Source organism: Neovison vison, chromosome 1 (genome assembly GCF_020171115.1).
Source record: "Neovison vison isolate M4711 chromosome 1, ASM_NN_V1, whole genome shotgun sequence".
Classification (NCBI taxonomy): Eukaryota; Metazoa; Chordata; class Mammalia; order Carnivora; family Mustelidae; genus Neogale; species Neogale vison.
In genome coordinates, this window is record NC_058091.1 from 194943330 (window position 1) to 194967270 (window position 23941).

Here is a 23941-nt window from a genome sequence, read left to right on the forward strand (position 1 = left end):
CTATAATCTCGATCCTTATGCTATGCTGCCTGTTGTAGCGCCACTTTTATGTAGTGTGTAGAACATATTTACACACAAATGGACCATAACAATGCTCCTATGGCCTAAAAAGTAATCTGTATCCATTCCATATTTGTCTTTCTGGTTTGTGAGCTCTTCCTCTGGTATCGGCACCCTTCTTCCCAGATGCCCAAATACTTCTACCTCTCTCACAACCTCCAGGTGTCAACGAAATTTCCAATTTAGCAGAACACTGACAATCTTCATTTTGTGCCATCCCAAGTTATTTTACTACTCTTTCTTCTTCCTTCCCAAGAAGGAACGTGGTGACTCTGGCTTAGAATTCATCCCTTGTACTTAGGGTTAGCAAATGATTAGCTCTTTCTGCAGTTCTCAGTGCACCAGTGACCAACAGTGTAATAATGACATTGCTGTTTGGCAGCTCAAAAGAAGATCTTGCTAGAAAATAAATGTATTGTCTCCTTTAGTGATTACTACTTTGCTGTGTCCTCCGTGAAGTCTTTGAAAACCCTTTGTGTCCTAAGTAGCACCATTGCCCTTGGCAGTGCCAAATTAATTTAATTTTTATTATGACTGATGTACAATATGAGTTTCAGGTATACATGATAATGATTTGATATTTTTACATTATGAAATGATCCCTATGATAAGTCTACTTACCATCTGTCACCATACAAAGTAATAATGATACCACCGACTTTATTCCTTGTGCTATATATTACATCCCCAGGATTCATTTACTTTATACCTGGAAGTTAGTGCTTCTCAAATTTCCCTCACCTATTTTGCCTGACCTCCAGCTCCTTCCCCTCTCTGGTAACCAACAATTTATTTCTTGTATCTGTAAGTCTGTCTTTCTTTTCTTTCTTTCTTTTTTTTTAATATTCCACATAGAAGAGAAACCTTATGGCATTTGCTTCATTTAGTATAATACCCACTAGGTCCATACTCGGTCCATACCGAGTATCCATACTCGGTCCATACCGAGTATGGACTTGTAACCGGTTGTTACAAGTGGCAAGATTTCACTCTTTGTATGACTGAGTAATACTCCGTTGTTTGTATATACTACATTCTTCTTTATCCCTTCATCTACTGAGGAGCCTTTGGGTTGCTTCCACATCTTGGCTATTGTAAATAATGGTACAGTGAACATAGGGATGCATATATTTCTTCAAACTTGTGTTTTTGTTTTTTTTTCAAATATGCAGAAGTGGAATTTCTGGATCTTATAGTGGTTCTATATAATTTTTGTGCAGAACTTCTATACTGTGTTCTATAGTGGCTGCACCAACTTACATTCCCACCAACGGTGCATGAGGTTCCCTTTTCTGTATATCCTTGCCAACACTTTTGTCTTTTTGGTATTAGCCAATTTTATAGGTGTCCTGCTGGATCTCATTGTGGTTTTGACTTATGTGTTCATGATGATCAATGATGTTGGGCACTTTTCATTTATCTGTTGGCCATCTTTATGTCTTCTTTAGAAAAGGTCGTGGCCCTTTAAAAATTTTTTTCGTTTAATAAGTTGAGTGAGTTCTTTGTATATTTTACATATTAACTCCTTATCATGAATATAATTTGCAAATATCTTCTCCCATTTAGTGAGTTACCTTTTTGTTTTGCTCATGGTTTCCTTCACTGGGCAAAAGCTTTTGAGTACTTTAATTTGTTTATTTTAGCTTTGGTTGCCCTTACCTGAGGATATTCTTCTAAAAAAACAAATACTACTAAGTCTGGTGTCAAAGAGTTAATTGTCTGTATTTTCTTCTAGGAGTGTTATGCTCTGTAGGCTTTCAAGTATTACATTTAGGTCTTTTTTTTTTTAAAGATTTTATTTATTTATTTGAGAGACAGCGAGTAAGAGAGAGCATGAGAGGGTAGAAGGTTAGAGGGAGAAGCAGACTCCTTGCAGAGCTGGGAGCCCAATACAGGGCTCGAACCCAGGACTCCACGATCGTGATCTGAGCTGAAGGCAGTTGCTTAATCAACTGAGCCACCCAGGTGCCCTTACATTTAAATCTTTAATCTACTTTGAAATTATGTTTCTTTATGTTTTAAGATAGTGGTCCCATTTCATTGTTTTGCATGTAGCTGTCCAGTTTTCCCAAGACCATTTATTGGAAAGACTGTTTTTTCCCCCATTGTATATTTTTGCTTCCCTTTTCTTAGATATATTAACCATATAAACATAGGTTTATTTTTGGGCTCTCTACACTGTTCCATTGATCTGTGGGTCTGTTTTGATGCCAGGACCACACTATTTTGCTCACTATAGCTTTGAACTATAGTTTGAAATCAGGGTTTATGATACCTCCAGCTTGCTCTTCCTCAAGATTGCTTGGGCTACTTGGGGTGTTTTGTAATTCCATACAAAATTTAAGGTTATTTGTTCTAGGTCTGTGAAAAATACCATTGACATTTTGCCTTCAGTTGCATTGATTCTGTAGATTGCTTTGGATAGGATGAATGTTTAACAATATTCTCCCAATCCATGAGCACAGAGTATCTTTGTATTTATTTGTGTCATCCTTCAACTTCTTTCATCAACATCTTGTGGTTTTTATCATGTAGGTATTTCACATTTATGGTTAAATTTGGCCCTAGATATTTTATTTTTTGATGAAATTGTAAATGGGATTTATTTTTCCCTTCCTTCTTTCCTTCCTTTTGTTTCCTTTCCTTCCTTCCTTCCACTTAAGATGAATCTTTATTTTTGTGTTTTGGTATCTACATGTTTCATTTTGTTTAAGTACAGTTAACAGTATTATATTAGTTTCATGTGTATAACATAGTGATTCAACAATTCTATACATTAGTGCTTACCATAATAAGTGTCAATATCTATCACTATACAGTTATTACAATATTACTGACTGTATTCCCTATTCTGTACTTTCCATCTCTGTGACCTATTTATTTTATAACTGGAAGAGTGTTTTAAGCCCCTGTATCTATTTCACCCATTCTGCTAGCCATCTCTCCTCTGACAACCAGCTTTTTCTCTGTATTTAAGAGTTTGGTGGTTTTTTTTTCTTTGTCTGTATTGTTATGAATATGACAATGTCCTTTTTTATAGCTGAGTAATATTCCATTGTGTGTGTGTGTGTGTGTGTGTGTGTGTGTATACACACACACACACCAGGCTTCTTTATCTATTCATCTATGGATGAACACTTGGGTTGCTTCCATATCATGGCTGTTGTAAATAAAGCTACAATAAACCTATTGGTGCACCTATATTGTGAATTAGCATTGTCATTATTTTTTGGTAAATACCAAGTAATGGATTACTGGATCATGTGGTATTTCCATTTTTTTTTTCAATTTATTTATTTTCAGAAAAACAGTATTCATTATTTTTTCACCACACCCAGTGCTCCATGCAAGCCGTGCCCTCTATAATACCCACCACCTGGTACCACCAACCTCCCACCCCCCCCCCGCCACTTCAAACCCCTCAGATTGTTTTTCAGAGTCCATAGTCTCTCATGGTTCATCTCCCCTTCCAATTTAGGTATTTCCATTTTTAATTTTTTGAGGAACCTCCATACTGTCTTCCATATTGGCTGACCAACTTATATTTTCACCAGTGGTGCATGAGTGTTCTCTTTCTTCACTACCTTGCCAATACTTGTTATTTCTTGTCTTTTTGAGTTTAGCCATTGTGACAGGTATAAGGTGATATCCCATTGTGATTTTGATTTGCTTTTCTTTGGTGGTTAGTGATGTTGAGCATCTTTTTGCGTCTCTGTTGTCCATCTGGATGTCTTTAGAAAAATTTCTATTCAGGTCCTCTGCCCGTTTTTTCTCCCCAGAGACCACTGCGGTTTAATCCTGCTGCAGCCACCTATATTGTAAGATAAGTTGGTCCCCAAGTGTCAAAACTTCATCAAAACATCAAAAACATGATGGCAATATCAGTAAATTACCAGAGTGGATTTACCTGTGGTGAGACATTTAGTTAGCCAAATAAATGGTCTTGTTTCCAGCAGGTAGCAGATTTTACCAGATACAGGATTTGCTCTTTTTTTGATTGGACTGCTTTGTGTGTGTGTGTGTCAAGCTGTACAAGTTTTTTACGTATTTTGGCTTTTAATCCCTTATCAAATATATCATTTGCAAATATCTTCACCCATTCCATAGTTGCCTTTTGTTGATCATTTCCATTGCCATGCAAAAGTTTTTCATTATGGTGTAGTCCCAGTAGTTTATTTTTGCTTTTGTTTCCCTTACTTGAGAAGGACTATCTAGAAAAATGTTACAGCCAATGTCAAAGAAATTATTTTGTGTTTTCTTCTAGGAGTTTTATAGTTCCTAGTCTCAAATTCAGGTCTTAATCCATTTCGAAATTATTTTTGTGCACGGTGGAAGGAAGTGGTCCAGTTTCATCCTTCTGCAGATAGCTGTCCAGTTTTTCTGGCACCATTAGTTGAAAAGCCTATCTTTCTCTATTATATATTCCTGCCTCCTTTGCCATAGATTAATTGTCCATGTAAGAGTGGATTTCTTTCTGAGCTTTGTACTCTGTATCTGTCTGTTTTTGTGACATTGCCATACGGTTGTGATTACTGTAGCTTTGCAGTGTATCTTGAAATCAGAGATTGTGAGACCTCTAGCTTTGTTTTTCTTCCTCAAGATTGCTTTGGCTATTCAAGGTCTTTTGTGGTTCCATAAAATTTCAGGATTATATTCTGTGAAATATATAATTCTGTGAAAAATGCTATCTGTATTTAACTGTGATTGCATTGAATCTGTAGATTGCTTTGAATAGGATGGACATTTGACAGTAGTCTTTCTATCCATAAGCATGGCATGTCCTTTGTATATGTATCATCTTCAACCTCTTTCATTATTGTGTTATAATTTTCAGACTACAGGTCTTTTACCACCTTGGTTAAGTTTTATTCCTATGTGTTTTATTCTTTTTGGTGCATTTGTAAATGGGATTGTTTTCTTAATTTGTTTTTCTTTTCTTTACTTTAAGATTTTGTTTCTTTATTTGATAGAGATCACAAGTAGGCAGGGAGGCAGGCACAGAGAGAGGGGGAAGCAGGCTCCCCGCCGAGCAGAGAGCCAGATGCAGGGCTCAACTCCAGGATCCTGGGATCATGACCTGAGCCGAAGGCAGAGGCTTAACCTATTGAGCCACCCAGGTGCCCCTTAATTTGTTTTTCTGATAGCTTGTTATTAGTGTTGGAAATGCAACCAATTTCTGTTTGTCCATTTGTCTTGTGACTACCAATGCAAATGTACTTTTTCTCTTTTCTTGGCAATTTGGATGCCTTTTTATTTTCTTCTTTCTTTTTTTTGTCTAATTGCTATAGCTAGAACTTTTAGTATTTCATTGTATAAAGGTGGCAAGAGTGAGTGTCCTAGCCTTGCTCCTGATGTTGGAGGAAAAGCTTTCAGCTCTTCATTATTTAGTATGATGTTAGGTGTGGGCTTGTCATAAATGGACTTTATTATATTGAGGTACATTACTTTTATACCCACTTGTTGAGTTTTTATCACAAATGAATGTTGAATTTTGAAATGCTTTTTCTGCATCTATTGAGGTGATCATAGAACTTTTCTCCTCTTTGTGGGGTGCCTGTGTGGTTCAGTGGGTTAAGCCTCTGCCTTCAGCTAAGGTCATGATTCCAGTATCCTGGGATCAAACTCCGCATCGGGCTCTCTGCTTAGGGGGCAGCCTGTTTCCTCCTCTCTCTCTCCCTGCCTCTCTACCTACTTGTGATCTCTGTCTGTCAAATAAAATCTTAAAAAAAAACAAAAACCCAAAACTTTTATCCTCCTAATTGTTACTGTTGATTGATTTGCAAATGTTGAACCATCCTTGCATCCCTGAGATAAATCCCACTTGATCATGGTGTATGAGTCTTTTACTGTATTGTTGAATTTGGAAATATTTTGTTGAGGATTTTTTGCATCTGTGTTTATCAGGGGTATTGGTGTATAGTTTCTATTTTGTGGTGTCCTTGCCTTGTTTTGGTATCAGGATAATGCTGGCCTTGTAAAATAAATTTAGAAGCGAAGCATTTTTTCCTACTCAATTTTTGTTGGAATAATTTGAGGATAGGTACTAACACTTAGCTAAATATTTTATAGAGTTCACCTGTGAAGCTGTCTGGTCCTAAATTGTTATTTGTTAGGAGTTTTAGAAGTAGTGGCTTAATTTCATTTCTTGTATGGGTCTATTCAGGTTTTCTAAATTTTTGTGAGTCATTCCTGGAAAGTTGTATGTTCACAGAAGTTAATGATTTTTTTCTAGATTTTTCAATTTGTTGGCATGTAATTAACAACTGTAGTAACCTCTCACGATCCTTTGTATCAGTTATAAGTTCTCTCTCTTTTTTTAAAAATTTATTTGGGTCCTTTATTTTTTCTTGATGAGTCTGGCTAGCAGTTTATCAATTTTGTTTATCTTCTTAATGAGCTTTTAGTTTCATTGATATTTCTATTTTTTTAAATCTTTACTTCTATTCTAGCCTTTATGGTTTCCTTTCTTTTACTAACTTGGAGCTTTACTCTTCTTTTCCTGATTCCTTAAGGTATAAAGTTAGATAATTTGAAATTTTTCTTGATTCTTGAGGCAGCCTGTATCACTATGAACTTTGAACTGGTTTTTCTGCATTACATAGATTTGCTAAGTTGTGTTCCCATTTTCATTAGTCTTAAGGTATTTTTTGATTTCCTCTTTAATTTCTTCACTGACACATTGGTTGGTCAGTTATGTATTGCTTAGTCTACACGTGTTTGTGTGTTTTTTTTAATCTTATAATTTCTGCTTTCATAATGTTGTGGTCAGAAAAGATGATAGGATTTCAGTCTTCTTGAATGTATTCTTGTTTTGTGGCCTACCAAGTAATCTGTACTGAAGAGTGTTCCATGTACACTTGAAAAATAGGTCTATTTTGCAGTTTAGGATAAAATGTTCTATATATATCTATTAAGTCCATCTGGCCTAAAGAGTCACCTAGGGCCAATGTTTTCTTACTTATTTTCTGTCTGGGTGATTTGTCCATCGATGTCAGTGGGGCTTATTAACGTCTCCTACTATTACTGTATTACTGTCAATTGTGCATTTGTTAACATTTGCTATATTAGTAATTGAGATCATTTTTTAAAATATGTCATTTATGGCAAGTGAAGTTCCTGCTTGGTTAATTTGTGTATGGTTTGGTCTAAGGTATTACCCGTCTGGTAGCAGAGTGTTTGCTTTTTTTTTTTCTGGAGTTGGGAGTTTTCATTATTTTAATTTTTAAAAAGTTGGGGACTCATTGAGCTTTGTCCATGAAGAACCCTCAATTAGAAAACTTGGCTCTGTTGCTATCTTCTTGTGGAGTTTGATGGACCTACTTTAATATATGTTAGTTGACCAGACTGGTTTGTTCACTTGGTTTGAACATCAGCGTAACTGGCAAAGGTGCACGTTCCACCTGTGTAGGAGCTGTTAGCACATGTTCCCGGGCTGTAGATGCCCTGGTCTCCATGTACACCTACATGCTACTCCAAAGAAACACAGACACTTCTGCACTCCAACCATATGCTTCCTATTTTGGGTATAGCAGGCTGTATATCCTATTATTTAGTTGATAGGGTCACACATCTATGTGTGTGATGGAGGAGGTAGAGTAGCAAGTTCAGAGTAAAATACAGTTTAAATAATGTTGTGAATATGCCTGTTCCATTTGGAGGACAGAAAATGAGTGAAAGGAGAAACCATATGGTGAGCTAGGCAGTCAGATAACAAGGAGCCGTGAACTGCTTTCTCTGAGGCAGGGAGATGCTCCTTGCCACACATGCAAAGACATTGCTAGAGTTTTTTCCTGCTGTTCCCATAGACAAATTATCTTTGTTCAGAAAGGAGTGCAGTGATCCAAGACTGTTACTCTGACCACCTTTAGGCATTAAAATGCTAAATGTTGTGGTTACCAAACAAAAAAAAAAAAAAAAAAGAGGTAACAGGATTTTTAGGATTTGTTAAAGTCCCTGTTTACTGTTTAAGACAATAAAGACATCTCTGTTAGGTTTTTGGACAGTCGCTTAAGTTTCAATCCCTGCAAAGCTGTGGGTCTGGACATAAAGAGTACGCTGAGAGAGAAGTTTTGACTTCTAAGCATAGACTTCATTGTAATGTGGATTATTTCTTAGTGTTCAGTGAATACCAGTTTATGCATTTAGTCAGTGGCTTTATCACTGTCATCCGATTTTGTGTGTTTCAGACATTTTTTATTCTGAACTAGATATAAGCACTAGGAGTATGGATTAAACCTTCGATTTAAGAAATGATTATGTAGGTTTCCTCCAGCTGGAATTTGTCCCATTTAATATTTGACCTAGTAGCAATAATTGATTTTCTTTGCCTTAAGTTTGGGTTTCTTTTTCAGTTTGGCATGTTTCTTGCACAAAGAACAAGTTGAGATCTTGTGATGTCTCTTTTTTTTTTTTTTTTTAAGATTTTTATTTATTTGACGGACAGAGATCACAAGTAGGCAGAGAGACAGGCAGAGAGAGGAGGAAGCAGGCTCCCTGCTTAGCAGAGAGCCCGATGCGGGGCTCGATCCCAGAACCCTGGGATCATGACCTGAGCCAAAGGCAGAGGCCTTAACCCACTGAGCCACCCAGGCACCTCATTTAGTATTTGACCTAGTAGCAATAATTATGATTTTCCTTGCCTTAGTTTGGGTTTCTTTTTCAGTTTGGCATGTTTCTTGCACAAAGAACAAGTTGAGATCTTGTAATGTCTCTTTTTAGAACACCCAAGAAAAGGGGATTTACAAGTTCCCAAAGCCAAAAAAAATCCTGCTCCGAAGTCTTGCCCACCAGAAGGAAGTTGTTGCAGTCCGTGCTATCTTAACCACAGTGCAGGTCCCATGTCTGTAAGCCACCAAAACTATTACTAAAGACAAATTTTGGATGATACCAGAGGACCAGTTTCACAGCCAGTGACTTATTTGAAATTTCTTTAAGCTTAAAAATGAAAAAACTCTAAGAAAGATGTAGTTTAGAGAATGAGCGTGGGCTGGCTGTATCATGGGTTGTCAGCGATCACCAAGGGTTTTGCACAAACACAACCTTGCTCCCTTTCTTCTCCTGTTCTGCACTTCCTCCAGCAGGTGTCACTATAATCACAGAACAAACATTCCACAGCATGGTATGTAACTTTATTTTTCTAGCATAATAATTTAAAGTATTTACACACTGCACACACACTGTTTTACACAGATACTTATTCATATACCTATGAACCACATCTAAAGGTTTCTTTGCAAAGACTCGACACACGGGGAATTTCCAAGCATAACAAAGACAAGAAAAGGACAAAAGAAAGTTTTGAGTCTTTTAAAAGACAGCCATGTGGAGCATCTGTGAAAACCAGTGTTTTCCCCCAATTTTAAGCTCCCCCAAGAGACCTCTGAATAGCTACAGCCTATCCACGTGTTGATACAACCTGAAACTCTCTGGGCTGAGGATTTAAAAAAGTAAAATGTACAAGTACTATTTTCTCTAAAAGTTCTAGACAGAAGAGGAAATGGAAAAACGATCTGGTCCTTCTCTAGAGAAGCATCTGTATTTGTCAGTTATCTGTGGGGATTGTAAATGTTGTGCAGGAACACTGGCTGTAAAGGGCAATAGCCAAATACACTGGTGTAAATACTAGTAGTGATAGAGAATGCTTTTAAGTGGCCTTCCCAGCTCTATATGGCTGCACAGCGTAAGTGTCTTTCCCCAACTGTAGAGGTGGTGGTTTGACTTTCCCTGAAAAGGACACAGGTTCTTTTAACCATAAACACTCGAAAGCCAGATACTGTAGAAAGTTCTACTGCTTTTACTTCACTTTCATACTGTTTGTACAAGAATAGTGGTTGTAAGTACTCTATTTTTCCTCCTCTGTTCTATTCAATTACATAACAAAGTTGCTAGCTAACTAGCTTCTGATCCTGGCACATGGTTCCATAGGTGAACCAAAACAGCCCCAGTTTAGAGGTGATGGCAGGTGGGCCCCTGTCCAGTTTTATAAAAAGGTTACCGGGTGTAGGTTTCAGTTCTCTCGTGTTGCATCTTCGTCAAAGAAGTGGCAGGATGCCTTTGTGATTTTTCCCAGACTTGCCAAGTGATTCTGTCATACACTAGAAAACGAGCGGAGGCTTGCCGCCTACCCATGAACCCACAGCTCCGTCCTGTGTTCGGATGATAGCTCAGTTCATAAGAAATAGACTTTCACAACCTGAAATCCTCTTTTCCTGCCAGTTGGGGCCTCTGGCAGTAAGCCTAATGAACGGGACATGGCAAAAGGCAGAAATTACCTGGCTATCTAAAACGGAGCACAGTCTGGATCCAAACTGCTGTGGTATTTAAAGTTCATTACCTTCTTCTTGCACTTAAACTAGAAATTGTCTCCTTTCTCCTTGGTACCAAACATTTACAGACACACAAGAGAAAGTGACCTACCCTAGAAGGTAGGTGACCTGCCTCATGGTTCTTGAATTTTGTTGGTGGTGCTCTTCCTGTGCAAGAGCATGACAACAGTGAAAGGCAAGAGGCAAGGAGATACTTTATAGGAATTTTACCAAATTAAATGAGCAACTGACTAAAGGATATTCACTACAGATGTTAAGAGGGAGCTTATCTGATAAAAAGACCTCCCAAGGAGCAATATGGTTTAGTGAGAATGTCTGGATTAACCAGCACCCACTTAGTCGCCTCCTGGTTCAGGCCAGGACAGTGTTCCTGTCGTCTAACACCCTATTCATTCCACCATGCATAGATACATCGGCGACTGTTACGAAGACCGTGGTGTGGAGGGCGAGGAGGAGTGGCAGGGCCTTTGTGACTGAAGCAGGGCCTTGATATGAAGCAAGAATCCAACAAAGCCTGATCTCTGGGTTCATAAGGTGAGATTAAGGAGGGTTTACTGGGATGGGGTGGAGTGCAGACAGGGTTGCTTCTGAGCAGAAGCAACCAAGGACCAGAAGGCAAGGAACTTGGGCTTGCACGAATTAGAAAAGCAAGGTGTGAAAGACACAACAGGGACATGGGGTGAGGAAAAGTCTGAGAGCTCCTGGGGTCTAACAAAATGCCTGGTATTTATTTATCTGTGAAATTGCTACCTCTAGACCGTTCTGACCTATTGGAACAGCAGTTTTGTCTGGCTCAACCCCACATACGGTAAGTGCTCAGATCACAAGATCTTAGTTCGTAAAACTGTAGTGATATTCTCCCTGCCCTCTGAGAAAGTGACAGCGGTGAAGGAGGGCGAGGGTTCCTTCGAGATGCGTTGTGTGCGTTGCTTCACAAAAGCCAAAGTGCCTGTCATGGGACTTGGCTGTCCGTCCACACCGAGTGAGGGCAGGAGGAGGCTAAAGACACCCCCTAGCTCACAGGAAGGACGCAGCTTCCCCCAGAAGGCGGCGAGTGAAAGCTGCACCCCCAGGGAGGCAGATCAGTAGCCAAGGGAAAAGGCAGGATTGAAGGGCCAGGAACATATCACCACTGTCACTGGGCATCTCCGAAGGGAACGCTGCATATGGTGTCTGTGTATATGTACTATACGTACTAACCAGGTACACACATAAATATTTAATATATAAAAAATAAAGTGCTTTCTAACAGGTCCCCAGGCAGGGACATTATAAAATATTTCACAAAACTGCCAAACAAAATCAGTACAATCAAAGAACACTACCTCCAACATACATGAAAACAGTCAAACACAGTATGTACAATCTGGTGGGTGCCCCAGGACAAACATCCTGTCATATACATGGTATATACATATATACTCTTTTACTCAATATATTATGACAATATATATTTTAAAATTCTGTTATAGACAAAAAGAAAAACCCAAAAAAACACAAAAGACGACCCCTACAAAAACACAATGAAGATCAAGCATGGGAGTCCGAGGCTGACAGCCCAGTGGCCGCGTCCGTGGGGCGTCCCCTGGCTGCCGCTGGGGAAAATGTGCCAGCGTTCCTTCCGCGGGTGCAGCGCCTCCACGTCCTCCAAGGCACTGTGGGCAGCGGCGGTGAAGTTGGCATCACCAGTGGTGAGCAGGTCAAAGACACAGGACTGGAAATAGATGTCCTTCACTGGCATCTTCTCGTGGCACTGGGCATTGGCAGCCTCCAGTGTGTAGCCCGGCCAGGCCGGTGCCAGTGAGGTGCGAGGCACGCTGTGCCCCAGGATGGCAGACACCTGGCCCTGCCCGTCGTCGATGCGCTCGCTCAGGGGGCAGCCGTTGACACACAGCTGCAGGTCCTGACTTTCCTCGTAGGACATAGCCAGGTCCTCAGGCATGCGGATGGCGAGCGTCAGGTAGCGACCCAGCTGCCGCACGAAGACAGTGGTCCCTATGTAGCGGGCGTGCATCTCCACGTAGCGGCCACTCTCCCTCTCCAAGATAAGCAGGCTCTTGGTGTCGCCATCCCCGCCGCTGGTGCTGCCGTCCACAAAGGCAGCCGGCAGGTCATCGGTCACAGCTTGGTACACTTTCTGATCTGTACACTCCCGGTGAGCTTTGAAGATGATGGTGATCTGGGGGAAGGAACACACACAAATTGAAACAGGCGGGCAGGGACAGAGGTGGTGTCGTCCGCCAAGCTGGAGCTGAATGGCCAGATACAGAATCTCTCAACTCACTCAGCCCATGGGCTCCTGTCTCAGAAATGAAAGGTGTCACTGGTAAGGAAAAAGAAAAAGTCGTATAGGTTTAGAATAAAAATTTGATGCAAATCTTGGGGATGTACATTACGAAAAACTTTTCCTTTACTTTCCTAAAACAGAACTATGTTGCTGTTGGGGTACAGTGATTTTTACTGATAATCTGATGTCCTGTCTTCTTCCCCAAACAGGTGAGTGGTGGTATAGCTCCGAGAAAAAGACCAATTAAGTCAGGTAGAAACGTCAAGGGACATAATTAATAATAAACCCATCAGAACTTTGATTTCTACGAAGATTCTTCTACAAACTTTCTTACTAACACTTGGGAACAAAGCAGAGTTGAGTTGAGGGGGGCCATCTCATCCACAGCCACCAATCATGTGCCTCAGCAAAGATTTCTCTAAGTCTCTTAATCAAATGTCTCACATGACTGGCTAATCCCTGTGACTTGGAAATCACTTGGCAAATACAGCTCCCAGGCCCTGGCAGAGAATAAATACCCTCAACCTAGTTACAGCAAATGTTTTCCCCAAACAGCACCAGGCCCTTGAACTTCTTGAATTTTTTCTCGAGCCAACTCTCAATTCTCCTAATTAAGCAGAAAAAACCTGATGCTATAGAAACTTTCCTTGTGTAAACCCATTTTCCTTCCTTATTTAGAACAATTACAAGACAACGGAATTGTTCCACCTCCAAAATACTCCATATCCTCTGGCACACGTGGTGGAAGGGAAGAGGACTGAAGACAGACGGGGCCTTCTGGGTCACACAAGGTGGGAAGAAAGAACATTTTGAGATCTATGTTATTTTCAGGAACTGAAGTAATGGCTTTTCTTTCTTCTTAAAGGCCAAAAAAACCCCACAAAAAACAAACAAACAAACAAAAAAAAGGAAAGTACCGGTCAAGGAAGAAGGTAGGCCACTCTACAGATTTTCCTGGATAGAGGAAACCTACCTCCTGCAAGGGAACTAATCCAAACAATAGACCCTTGTTAAAAAGGCCAGAAAATGCCCTGCCTGTCCCCTCCCCACGCCTCTCGACAAGTCCTCAACGCCACCCTCAAGTTTATGTCTGAAGTTTTTTTCCTCATCCAGGCCAGCATTTACTCACACTATTTAATTCCACATGTTCCCACTGGTGTTACTTGACTGGAATTTTCCAGCCATTTCATTTTACTTCAGCCAGTTATAAAGCTAGATCTGAACCAGCTGCACTGTAGCAACTGGTTAAATTCATATCCGTTGTTTGCAGCTGCAACTAAGAGCCAGACAATATACTATGAAAATGCTTGGTTTTCTCTCTTCCTAATTACCCTGACCCACAATTTAATTTCACTACCAGCCTTCTCAGATTTCAACACCTTCTTAACAACCCAAAGGAGGTGTACCAGAGATGACTGCCGGAAATTTGTTGTGCATCCAACCATAGGACCTTCCAGAGTGAATGGGATTTTGAGCGAGCTATCTAATGGGACTATAAAATAGATTTATTTGGTGGCTCTAAAGACAGTTTGACAAGTGTTTTTAGGGCAAGCTAGGATCCCTTGGAGGTAAAAAGATTAATTCAAGTAAATTCTGCACCTGAAAGAGTTGAAAGCTAATACAGATGGCTCCAATAAGGGTGAGTAAGACTTTTCATATAATCATTGTCTTCATTTTCAACTGGAGCATTCACATTCGAAGACTCTCTTTCTAAGCTAAGAAACCTCAAATTTAAACTAGATTAAAATTATTTGCAAGAATTAAGTACTTTTTTTGTTCATCTCAGGAATAACAACGAGGAATTAGTTTTGTTGAGACAATAAAACAGATCCATTTTCAAACCAGTTTCCAAACGGGCAAGCCAGCCCAGTGCATTCACTAAGCACACCAATTCCAACTCAGGAGTCATTTCAAACACCTCATGCATTACTGTCCTCTGCCACTAACCCCCATACCTCCAGAAGATTAAATAACACTCAAAGCTTGACTTCTGCACCAGGATCTACACTGACCAAAGATCCCAGTTTACGTAACAGATTTTTGTCCAGTTTTCTAGCAGTCATTTTCTCCTTGAGACAGTGAAGCTGGTATTAATTTGTCTCTCTTCTAACTGAACTAATTCTCACACAGAGCAAATAAATGTACAGAATTAGCCTGTGCATCGAAATACTGAGGGTGATAATGGATCTATCTCCAACCACGGAGATAGATGAGTTGTCCGCTAGTCTGAGTGTGTACTGAAGAGGTATCTAGAGGTACAATCAGTGTAGGTGTAGAAAACACTAGGCAACTGTTGCACCTGACTTAACATTTTGTAATTTTAATTTCGTTCCTCATACTCAAGCTTTTAAAAAAGGCATTCAAGCCAGCTGGGGCCAGAAATTCAATTTCAGAAAAACCAAACTTGTTCATTCTTATTAAGGTTTTAAAAAAAAAAGAATTTTTGGAAATTCCAAGTTTTTTTCTATTTAAGCTCTGATAGCAAAACAGGATATTCAAAACTGTATTATAATGCTTTCAAACAGATAATTTAGAAACATCAGCCATGCCGCTTACTTTCCCCTTCCGTGAACTGATCCATATGCTATAATAACTCATTTTGGCACATCTCTTCTCTGCCACACCATTTATTATTAATGGATGGCATTTCTGTGCATTTAAAACATCAATGCCTTTTGTTAAACCTTTCCCACCAAGTCCCTCTCAACCCCTACCTCAGACAAACTACTCTAGTTCCCCTCATTCATTTTTAATGCTTCACTCCCTGAGATCTTTACCACCCACACAAGGTCTATTAGGAAGACACAGATACCAGCTACAAATCAACCTTTCTACATGTGATAGAAGGATATGAGGTCCGTTGTGAAAAATCAAAATTTAGAGGCACTGCCATGAAAAGAAAATGCATTAAGGAAAACAAGGTAGCCAAGGACGGAAAACCCAGGCACTGCTTTGCCAACAGACAGACATGGCTTCCCTAGGCTTGGGCAGCTTTGCAAAGTGCTGGGCATAGGTTTTCAAACAGTAGATTCCCTGAACTCTGTACACTTAACTACTTGTGCTTCTTGTATCTTGGAAGAAACAATTACCACTGTGTAGTTAGACTACTTGGTGTTGCATGTGCAGGACCGCACCAGGTTTGATATGAACCTGAGGATTCACCAGAATCCTTCAATTCTAGAACCGGACTCCCAGATCAAGGGACTCACAGCTGTTGGGTTAAAATGGGCCAACAAAGTAACCTGAAATAGTCACAGAAATTAGGGTGGAAGAGAGAGAAACACAATTTTGGTAAGTACCTGGTTAAAATTCTGCTTGAGGTAAAGGAAGCTAAAACAAATTCTATTTCATATAATTAGCTGACATGTCTACTGCATCAAATCCTCTGGGTGCAATTATAGGTTGAAAAAATAGGCACCTCTGGGAGGCTAAGAGAACACTGCTCACAGCCCCTTTTACTCTTACACAGGTCAGTAGCATCCAGCCTCTACATTAAGTCCCCAAATGTGAGCAAAAATAAACTACTCCAGTAAGGACACATGCTTCCAAAGAGCACATGGAATTGTGAATTTTCTGATTACATGGACCAGGAATAAAATAAAGATATCTACTTTTGCCACAGCAATCAGACAAGAAAAAGGAATCCTTCCAAATTGGTAATGAATAGGTACAACAGTCACTATTTGCAGAGGACACTGATCTAGCCTCACCAAAAACCCCATTAGAAGAAATCAATCCAGTAAAGTTACAGGACACAAAATAGATATCTGCTGCCTTTTTATACACTACTAAGAAGTTATTAAAGAGTAATTAAGAAAATTACCCCATTTATAATTGCAGCAAAATGAATAAAATACCTAGGAACACATTTAACTGACTAGGTGACACACCTCTGCTCTGGAAAGTACAAAACAATGATGAAAGAAATTTAAGGGACAAATAAACAGATGTACAAATAATTAGGATACACATGCTTATGGCCTGGAAGAATACCATTAAAATGTCCACACTACCCAAAGCAGTCTACAAATTAAATGCAATCTCCATCAAAATGCCAATAGCATTTTTCACCGACTACAATAAATAATCCTAAAGTTTGTTTTAGCTATCCAGGGTCTTTGGGGATTTCATACAATCTTAAGAACAACAAAGCTGGAGGCATCTCAATCCCTGATTTCAAGCTGCAGTACAAAGAGGTAGTAATCAAAACAGTAAGGTGCTGGCACAAAAACAGATACAAATATATATGGAACAGAACAGCCCAGAAAGAAACTCGTGCTTATATGGTCCATTATTAATCTGTGATAAAGGAGAACAAGTACATACAATGGAGAAAAAAGTCTCTCCAATAAATTGGTGTTGGGAAAAATAGACCATTTTCTTACACTATAAAGGTAAAATCAGAATGGATTAAAGACCTAAATGTGAGACTGGAAACCATAAAACTCTTTTTGAAGAAAACACAGACAGTAAACTCTTGAACATTAGACTTACCAACAATTTTCTCTATATGTCTTCTCAGGCAAGGGAAACAAAAGCAAAAATAAACTACCGGGACTACATCAAACTAAAAAGGTTTTGCATAGTGAAGGAAACCAACAAACAAAAAGGCAATCCACTGAGTGGAAGAAGGTATTTGCAAATGATGTACCTGGTAAGAGAATAATTTTCAAGATCTAAAAGGGCACCAAAATCCAATAAAAAATGGGCAGAGGAAAGTATTTAAAAATACAGATTCAAAGGGGGTACATGCACCCCGATGCTGATAGCATCATTATCGACAACAGTCAAACTATGGGAAGTGTCCATTGACCAATGAATGGATAAAGAAGATGTAGTATGCATGTATACATTGGATTACTCAGCCAACAAGAAAAGAAATCTTGCCATCTGTAGCAACATGGATAGATAGAGCTGGAATGTGTTATGCTAAGCAAAATAAGTCAGGAAAACAAATACATGATTTCACTCATACATGGAATTTAAGAAAAACTGAAGAATGTGTGGGAAGAGGGAAGAAAAAGATGAGAAGGGGGAGGCAAATCCTAAGAAACTCTTAACAACGGGGAATAGAATGAGGGTTAACAGAAGGAGGTGGGTGGTGGACAGGGTAGACAGGTGATGGGTATTTTTTTTTTTTTTAAAGATTTTATTTGTCAAAGAGCAAACAAACACAAGCAAGGCGAGAGGGAGGTGCAGGCTCCCTGTCTAGCAAGGAGCCCGACGAGGGACTTGATCCCAGGACCCTGGGATTATGACCTGAGCCAAAAGTAGACGCTTAACCGACTGAGCCATTCAGGTGTCCCCAGATGATGCATAATACGTATGGTACTTGTGGGGAGCACTGGTGTTATATGCAAATGATGAATTACTGATTTCTACTCTTAAAACCAGTATTACACTCCATGTTAACTAGAACTTAAATAAAAATCTGGAAGAAAATACATGGGCAGAGAACCTGAATAGGTATTTTTCCGGAGAAGACCTACAGATGGCCAACAGACACGTGGGAAGATGTTCAATATCACTAATCATCTGGTAAATGCAAATGAAAACCACAATGAGCGATTACCTCACACCAGTCAGAAGGGCTAGTATCAAAAAGACAAGAAATAACAAGTACTGGTGAGAATGTAGAGTAAAGGAAACTGTTGGTGGGAATGTGAACTGGAGCAGCCACTTTACAGAGCCACTATGGGAAACAGCATGGAAGTTCCTCCAAAAATTAAAAATAGAAATATCACACAACCCAGTAATTCCACTGCTTGCTCTTTTACCCAAAGAAAACAAAAACTAATTTGAAGAGATACATGTATCCCTAGGTTTATCTCAGCGTTATTTACAATCAACAAAATATGGGACCAACCTAGGTGTCTACCGAAGTAGAGCGGATAAAGTAGAATGGATAAACACACATAAGGTGTTGCCATTTGCAAGAACATGGAGGGATGGAGAAGGGATTACATTAAGTGAAGTAAATCAGAGAAAAGAGATACCATATGATTTCACTATATGTGGAATCGAGAAAACAAACTCAAAATAGACCAAACTGGTGCTGGGTGGGTGGGTGGATGGATGGATGGAGGAAAGAGATAAAGGGGATTAAGCAGTACAAACTTCCAGTTATAAAGTAACTCCTGGAGATGAGAAGTAAACAAAGTCAATACAGTCAGTAAGACTGTAACAACACTGTATAGTTACGAACAGTGATTACACTTACTGTGGTGAGCATCTTTTAATGTATGGAATTACTGAATCACTATGTCGTACACCTGAAACTAATGTAACATTGAGAAGAATACTTGAATTAAAAAACAGCATTTATATATGTGTGTGTATATATATATGTTGAATTAAATTACATTTAAATTACATTAACAGCATTTACACACACACACACACACACACACACAGGATTTAGGGAAAATGTTCAGATGGTTACTAACATTTTTGTAAAATGTAACTTTACAATTACGACTTAACGTATATATCAAGTATCCACCTATGGGAAGGCTGAACTTCAGACCTAGAAAAGTTTATTTTGTTAAATGCTAACACAAAGATAGTACATGTGCTAAAAGGGAAGGCAGCAGATGAAAAACCTTACCCTAGATTCCTCTTCAGGCTGGAATGAGTGCTTAAGGTTCTGCTACCTTCAAAAGCCGTCTCAAATTAGGTTGCTCTACCCTCAGAATCTCTTTGCACAGAGCTCTGTTCTAGGAGCTCTTCCAGAATTCCAGAGAAATGGAATGGATCAGCCTTATTTATTCTTCAGTGTTGCCCCAGGTAATACATGCAGGAACAAGGGCTGCCTTGGCTGCTAGAGGGCTTCTTGGCAGCAGCCAGAGAAAGAAGAAACCAAAGCAGAGGCGAAGGACACCCACAGCTGAGGCAGCTAGGGTGGTCCAGGGGAGAAGCATTAAGCTCAGGGGCTGGAAAGAATATGCAAGAGTGAAAGGGAAGCAGGCCCAGGGAGGATACATGAAAGAGGCACAAAAATGTCGACTTCCAAAGAGTAATTTCTGTACACTTAAAGCAAGGAAGGCTGGAAGCATAAATAGGCTCTGAGACAGCGAAATTGGGCCCGCTTCCTTGTACACACCAGAGCCAGGCTGCGCTGGGCATGAGGAGGAAGGGGCTGGAGTCCTCAAGTCTTAGCCACTCAGAGGACTCAACATGGAACGTGTTTGCTGTGTTCAGACTTCGTGTTATAAGGAGGCCAGCAAGTACGGGAGGGACCCCTGATACTTCCAAATGGGAAGTTAGGCATGTGTGGACAGTATTCTGGGCCTCAGCTCTCACTGTACTTCAGACCAGAGGCCACAAGTATGGGGAAAGGTGAGAGCCAGGGCTGGAGGCAGCGACTGCCCCAGCACATTGTGCCTTCAGGGAATCTCCCTTCTGGGGGTGGGGTGGTCAGGGCTACAGATCCTGAGGCCCTAGAACGGGACCCCTTGCAAACAGCTCTAGGCCTTGGTTCAGCACAGCTGTTGCACGAAGCAATGGGGATTAGGAAATAACAGCCTCTGATCATTTTTCAGTTTTGAGAGGCGATTTAAAAAGGAAAAGGGCTTGAAGGTCTTTACAGTACAGTCGCACTCCACAACTTCTAGGTTCAATTTCAAGTTCCCAGGACTATTAAAAAAAGAAAGAAAGAAAGAAAGAAAAGCCCATTCACAAAGAGGTGGTTAGAGGCGGTGACCCTCTATTCCAAGAAGCCAGTTAACTGAAATGCTACAAAACAATATCCTCTGTCTCCACTGGCCTGAGGCAGGGAGAGAGGAAGGCAGCAAAAGCAGAGAAGCGCAGAGGGGGACACACGGACGGATGCACTCTCCCACACCTTTAGATCTAGAGATTAAACCCTGACCCCTACATGTCAGAAGCAAATGCAGAGCAGAAGAGAAACTTGGGGTTTAAATGCCGTCCTATCAATCTGCTCACAATATACAGACTGTGTTCTAACACTGAAAGAACCCCACCAGAATTAGCCAAACATTCTTTTGGCTCCCACTCTTCAAATAACCAGCTAACTAGGACACAAAGAACTCCTCTTGCCACAGACCCAGTTTCACCGAAAGCTCCTTCTACAAGCAACAGTGCGGTGTTGTCACTGCAAGCCCGTCTAGTTCGAGTCTGTACCTTGCATGTGTGTTGCTGTTCTTGTTGGTTATCACCTACAAGCTGAGCAGTTTAAAAAGTCCTTCGTTACCCCACCCACGAGAACACAAAATTCAGAACGGTGGAAGAGCAAGTTCTACTGCAGTCAAAACAAATAAAGACGGAATGGGCAAGGTAGATTTTGCCTTGTTCACTACTGTAGGTAACTTGTGACGTGCCACATTCCACACTGGCAGAAACTGTTTGGTTAGCATTAACTGAAGCCAAGAGAAAAGTACCAACTATCCAAGGTTTCCTTCTCGCCCCTTCCTCTCAAAATTCTGAGTCACAGAAAATCTGGCAGGGCAGAGAGACACTGGGAAATGCCACAGTGAAAGCAGTTCTAACTCTCAGCTGTGTATCAGACTTGGCCTGTGCCTCTGGTTTCAACTGCGGAGCAGCGAGGCTCTGTTTAGAAGCAGCAGAGGCCCACAGCACAGTGATGGAATCCTGCCTGGCTTGGGCAGGAGTTGGGTTATTTTCATTTACAAATGGGGGATATTTTGAAAAGTCTCCTCCTCCTCCTAAACCACAGCTGGGACAGAGGGAGTGGCACAGTGAAGGATGGTTCAAAATACAGAACTCAGTAGATACGCAGATATAAACTTTACACAATTTTAAATGGTTTCTACTAACATCTTTAAGTCTCTTCATTCTAGAGAATTAAGATGGTAAAAGATCATTATGCAAGAGTATTTACATGCATGCGGACAGCGTGATGATATGCAGCCTATACAGAAAGCACAGGGATGTCTCAGTGGCTCAGTCTCGGTTAAGCGTCTGCCTTAGGCTCAGCTCAGGTCCTGGTCCCAGGGTCCCGGGATAGAGCCCCACACTGGGCTCCTTGCTCAGAGGGGTGTCTGCTCGCCCACTGCACTCCCCCCGACCCCGCTCATGCATGCATGCTCAGCACACTCTCTCTCATGCTCTCAAATAAACAAAATCTTTAAAAAAAAAAAAAAGGACAAGTACAGCATAAACAATAATCAAGGTAGGCCCACTTATCTTATAAAATGATCTTTCACACTTTTGGATATATCGTACAGCTAGTAATTTCTCCTCCTTCTTCTGCCTGCCCTTCCCCTCCCTCATACTTGGAAAACCTTTTACCTCCAGAAAATTTGCTGAACCTGTATGAAACAAAGTTGAATATTTCCTGGGCCTCAAACCTTACATCCAATACAAACAGGAGCTATGCAGGAAATGGAAAAGGGAAAAATAAGAACATTACCACCTGGAATGATAGCTGACTTCTGCTCTTCTGTTCTTCACAGTTTTAATATTCTTTCTACAATAAGTAAATTCAGGGAGGAGGAGGTCACTGACAATATGCTTTCATGGGTTTTAAAAATGAGACAGGACCCAGAAAAAATGAATTTAAGAATTGGAGATTCTGATGGTCAAATTCTAGAAAGCTTTTGGTATTAAAGACCAATAGCCTTTAAAAAGTGGCAGCCAGGGTTCTAGACCCTGCTGGGAAGACAGAAATCCCAGAGTAGGTGAGGGGCCCACCTTGACTGTGGTAAGTGGAAAGCGAGACTGTGCCAAATCCCGGGAGTAAAAACAGTGAACTGTGACCGCGAGCAGGGGGACAGTTATGCGCTGGCTACATCAGCCCATCTCTCTAGCCTTTCTTGACACCGGTGACAACTTGCTAAGTAGGATCACTGAGAGCCAGTCTACCAATGTTCTAGAAAGAAACCCTGAACGGCTTGTTTTACACACAGCACTCCAACGACTGCTGCAGGTTTGTTCTGTGCTTCAACTGAGAGGGAGACAGATCCCCCCATATCTCCCTCACCGGTTCCTCACTCCCACAGGGGGCCCTCTGACACAGAGTGGGTTCCAATGCAATGCTGAGTTAATCGTGCGTTTTTATCAGAGAAAAGGCTACACTGAGCAGGAAGCTACAACTGCAAACTTCTTCCCCATCCGTTCCCCAATATGCCTCCATCAGTCTCTTTCTGTTTAGTAACCATTTTTGCAAAAACGAAGACCAAGATAAGGAGCTATTATAAAGAGATGGCAAGAATTTCCTATGTAACAGATACTCATAACAAAAGAAAGAGCCATTTTAGCCATTAAAAGTTAGTAGCAATGTATCTGCAAGAAAGTTTGTGATCTCTGGAAAGAAAGGGCTTTTTAAAAGATTTTATTTATTTATTTGACAGAAAGAGATCACAAGTAGGCAGAGAGGCAGGCAGAGAGAGAGAAAGGGAAGCAGGCTCCCTGCAGAGCAGAGAGCCCGATGTGGGGCTCCATCCCAGAACCCTGGGATCATGACCTGAGCCAAAGGCAGAGGCTTTGATCCACTGAGCCACCCAGGCACCCCAGGGCTCTAGAATTTTAAGGAAAACACCACTGCCCTGTCTGTAACAATGCAACATCCAGAACAGTGTCCATAGATACACAATACAATCCTGCCACTGGAGTATGAGGCACTGTCTTTAGTTGATAAAAATAAGAATGATCACTATGTGTAGCTCAGACTATCTCTATCAAGATACTAAAAAACATACTGGGGGGACAAACACTTGGCCACAAAGAAGATGCACTCGGCCTGGGGTTTAAGGAGGATGGTTTCTCCAACCTTGATCCAGAAATTGCTTAAAATGACAGTTGAAAGCCTCTGAAATGCAGGCAGGCCTGGCTTTTCCCCTATTCTCCAATAGAGAATGGGTCCAGAACACTAGTTAACAAGCCTGTATACCGCTGTGAACAGCAACTACAAGCGAAGGGGCATCAGAAAAGGGGAGGACTCAACTCAGGCTCTAGGACCCCACAAAGGAGAATGTCTTGTTGTGAGGGAACACCTTGGGTTACACAGTTTGAAGGAAGGAGAGGGAAAGCAAGAACAAACTGAACAATCTAAGTCTTCCTTAGATGATCTCTACTATCATCAACCAGTCCAAGTTTTCAGGCATTTCCCAGAAAGTAGCTGGAATCTGGGATTGAGGGATAATTATAATAATTTTCAGGCCATTTCCCAGAAAGTAGCTGGAAATTGGGACTGAGGGACTTTAAAAAATAGATAACTGCCAGGCCTGGCCCTCTTCCCATGCTTTGGATAGGCACTGGTGCTACTGCCCATGGGATTACCAGGAGCTGG

At 40.7% G+C, this 23941-nt stretch overlaps 1 protein-coding gene across 2 annotated transcripts in view; it reads right to left on the bottom strand.

The window, feature by feature from the left end:
- Positions 1-9166: 9166 nt before the first annotated feature.
- RGMB (repulsive guidance molecule BMP co-receptor b) overlaps positions 9167-23941 on the bottom strand; it is a 29456-nt gene continuing 14681 nt past the window's right edge. For both annotated transcript variants that reach the window (XM_044264998.1, XM_044265009.1), the window contains one exon: positions 9167-12564. In XM_044264998.1, coding sequence (XP_044120933.1) covers positions 11896-12564 — 669 coding nt within the window. In that variant the 3' untranslated portion in view covers positions 9167-11895. The remainder of the gene's footprint in view (positions 12565-23941) is intronic.